The following is a 2,500-nucleotide window of genomic DNA, read 5'->3' on the forward strand; positions in this document are numbered from 1 at the left end:
ATCCTGTGGGTCTGGCAGAAAAAGCAATTTTCTCCTTGCCTTTCCTGCTCCTTCACTGCATCTTTCATTGGTATGATAATTCTTTTGGCCACTCCCAACCATCTGAATTATTGGAGCAGGCTAAGTATTTTAACGAAAATCATGTCCAGATAAGAGCATACATCACTGGTTCTGAGTGCAGTAAGATGAAAAGTAAAATTTAATTTAATGTTTACATGCGACGAAATGTCCCAAGCCTGGCATGGCAATTGGGGCATGAGTGAATAACATCCTTGCAGCCATCCAAGCAGAAAGGAATCAAACAACATCCCACCCAACAGCTGTTGATAAGAGAAAGCAAAAAGGCTCTGTTACTCTCCAAACCATACTAACAATGCACAAAAACACACGCAATAATTCAAACTACAGTGTACAAACATGTTAATTTACGAGACTTGAGCTTAAACTCAACAACTCAAGTGTTCTGCTTAAATTCTTAAGGGAGACCTTAAACTGAATCATACCAAAACAAATGATGATTAAATGTATGAAGAGAGGGGAAAACCAGTGAGAGTACTGGCAGAAAACCCTCTCCAAGCAGAATGGAGAACCAACAAACTAAACCCGTACATGAGCAAGGGTCTTGGAATCAAATTTGTGACACACTGGCAGAAGGCAAGTATGCTAACCATTGCACCAACCCTGCAGTCACCAAACTAAGATATTCACCCACCAGTAATAATTACTACAGTATGATTTTATTGCAAACAAGTTGGTTGGAAATGGGTGAAAGGGCAACTGAAAAATCAGTGTCCTAAGGCAAGATTCAAAGTTACATGTGCAACCTCTTTACAACCTGTGGGATGCTCCTCCCATTGGGCTAAGTACTAGATTTCTAAGTCGTTTTTATCTAGGTCTTGAATGGACAATGTCTTCCACTGGTCTGTAGGCTCTACAAGGTTGACAGTGCGTCCCCATGTTACAAATGCATGAATAGATGGAAAGTTGTAATGCTCCCGTGGAAAAGGATAGGATAGGAAATAGGACCTAGGATAAGAACTACAATAATTGTACATGTAGGTAAAAATGACTTATTAGATAAGCGAAACGTGGGCTCTGGGGACGAAATTTGTTTTGGAGCACAAAATGAGGCTTGTGCATTTCTTGATTATACCAGTATTAAAATATCACCACCCTTTTAAAGATTACTCGGAGCTATTTCTGATGCTATGAAAAAGGTTAGGTAACCTGTCTGTGAAGATAAATAATAAGGCAGCCAATTGAACACATATTCGGCACTTAAATTTGGACACAAACATAGCTTTTAACATGGCAAAGTAAAGCTAGCTAACTTAAGGATTCGTAGGTTTTTTGGCATTTCTAATTTGTTTCGTTGAAATCATTGTTTGTTGAACAGGTACACATTTCCAAAGAATCCTGCATCCCTGACCATTGTAGGTAGCTCCCCAGTGAGGTTTAGTAGCTCAATGGGTACAGCATCCGACTGGTTTTACAGAGGTCGTAGGTTTGAATCCTACCTAGGACTATGATTCTTCAGTTGCCCTTCTGCCCGTCATCCATTCAATGCATTAATATTTCATTATTATAAACTGGCTAAAAACTCACAGGGTTCGCACACTTTTCAGAACAAAAATTCAAGGACTTTTCAAGGACTTTCAAGGGCTAAATTTCAAAATTTCAAGGACCTCTTTTTTATTTATGTCGATGAATTTACCCATAGAAAGGGTCTGACAGAACAATTCTTCCTCATTTTCGTAGCGTACATGCGTGAAAATAATGAAAAGGCACTGGTAACCATTCTCGACCCCACAGCTCGTCCCATTCGTATGACATGACTTGAGTGGCTGATTATTTTCACTGAAGTTTTCAAGGATTAAACATGCGGGTCAGAAAAAAATTCAAGGACTTTCAAGGACCAGGAATGAAGAGCAGAGATTTTCAAGGATTTTCAAGGCTTTGAAAATGCACTCTCAAAATTCACGAGTTTTCAAGGGTTTCAAGATGCGTACGAACCCTGAACTCAGAACAACAAAAAATGTCTAAAAGAATCACACCCTTTGACATCCACACCGGCCTGAACCATGTGACTAAAGTACGGCATGATAAATGTTCAGAAGTCACACTTGGCAACATCCCTGTTGTGGGATGGGTATGTGACCTTGATCATTAGAGCTGTTATAGCTGTATAGTAATTAAAATGAAATACTGTATTTTTCAATCACTAGTTTTCAGCTAGTGGAATGAACATTTTTGGATAAGAGTTATTACTTTTAATTCATGTTTAAAAATCAATGATCATTGTCCCCTTTCAGATATGTTTTTTTTTCAAAATCATTCATGCATGCAATATACCCCAAATAACTTTTACAATGACAATGATATTTTCACTTGGGTGATTACATAAAACATTAACCAAATGTGTGAAAAAAACTATGGTAAAACATATAGTGAACATTATTAAAGTGGATTTGGATGCTACAACATTATTATTAATAAATTT

General features: G+C 37.8%; 1 protein-coding gene across 1 annotated transcript in view; it reads right to left on the reverse strand.

The window, feature by feature from the left end:
- The window catches only part of LOC137976325 (lipopolysaccharide-induced tumor necrosis factor-alpha factor homolog), a 6,310-nt gene that overhangs the window by 341 nt on the left and 3,469 nt on the right, over window positions 1–2,500 (reverse strand). The window contains exon 3 of the mRNA XM_068823626.1: window positions 1–320. This exon is cut by the window's left edge and continues 341 nt beyond it. Within this exon, the coding sequence (XP_068679727.1) occupies window positions 212–320 (109 nt within the window). The 3' untranslated portion in view covers window positions 1–211. The remainder of the gene's footprint in view (window positions 321–2,500) is intronic.

This window comes from Montipora foliosa, chromosome 11 (genome assembly GCF_036669935.1).
Source record: "Montipora foliosa isolate CH-2021 chromosome 11, ASM3666993v2, whole genome shotgun sequence".
In the NCBI taxonomy this organism is placed as follows: Eukaryota; Metazoa; Cnidaria; class Anthozoa; order Scleractinia; family Acroporidae; genus Montipora; species Montipora foliosa.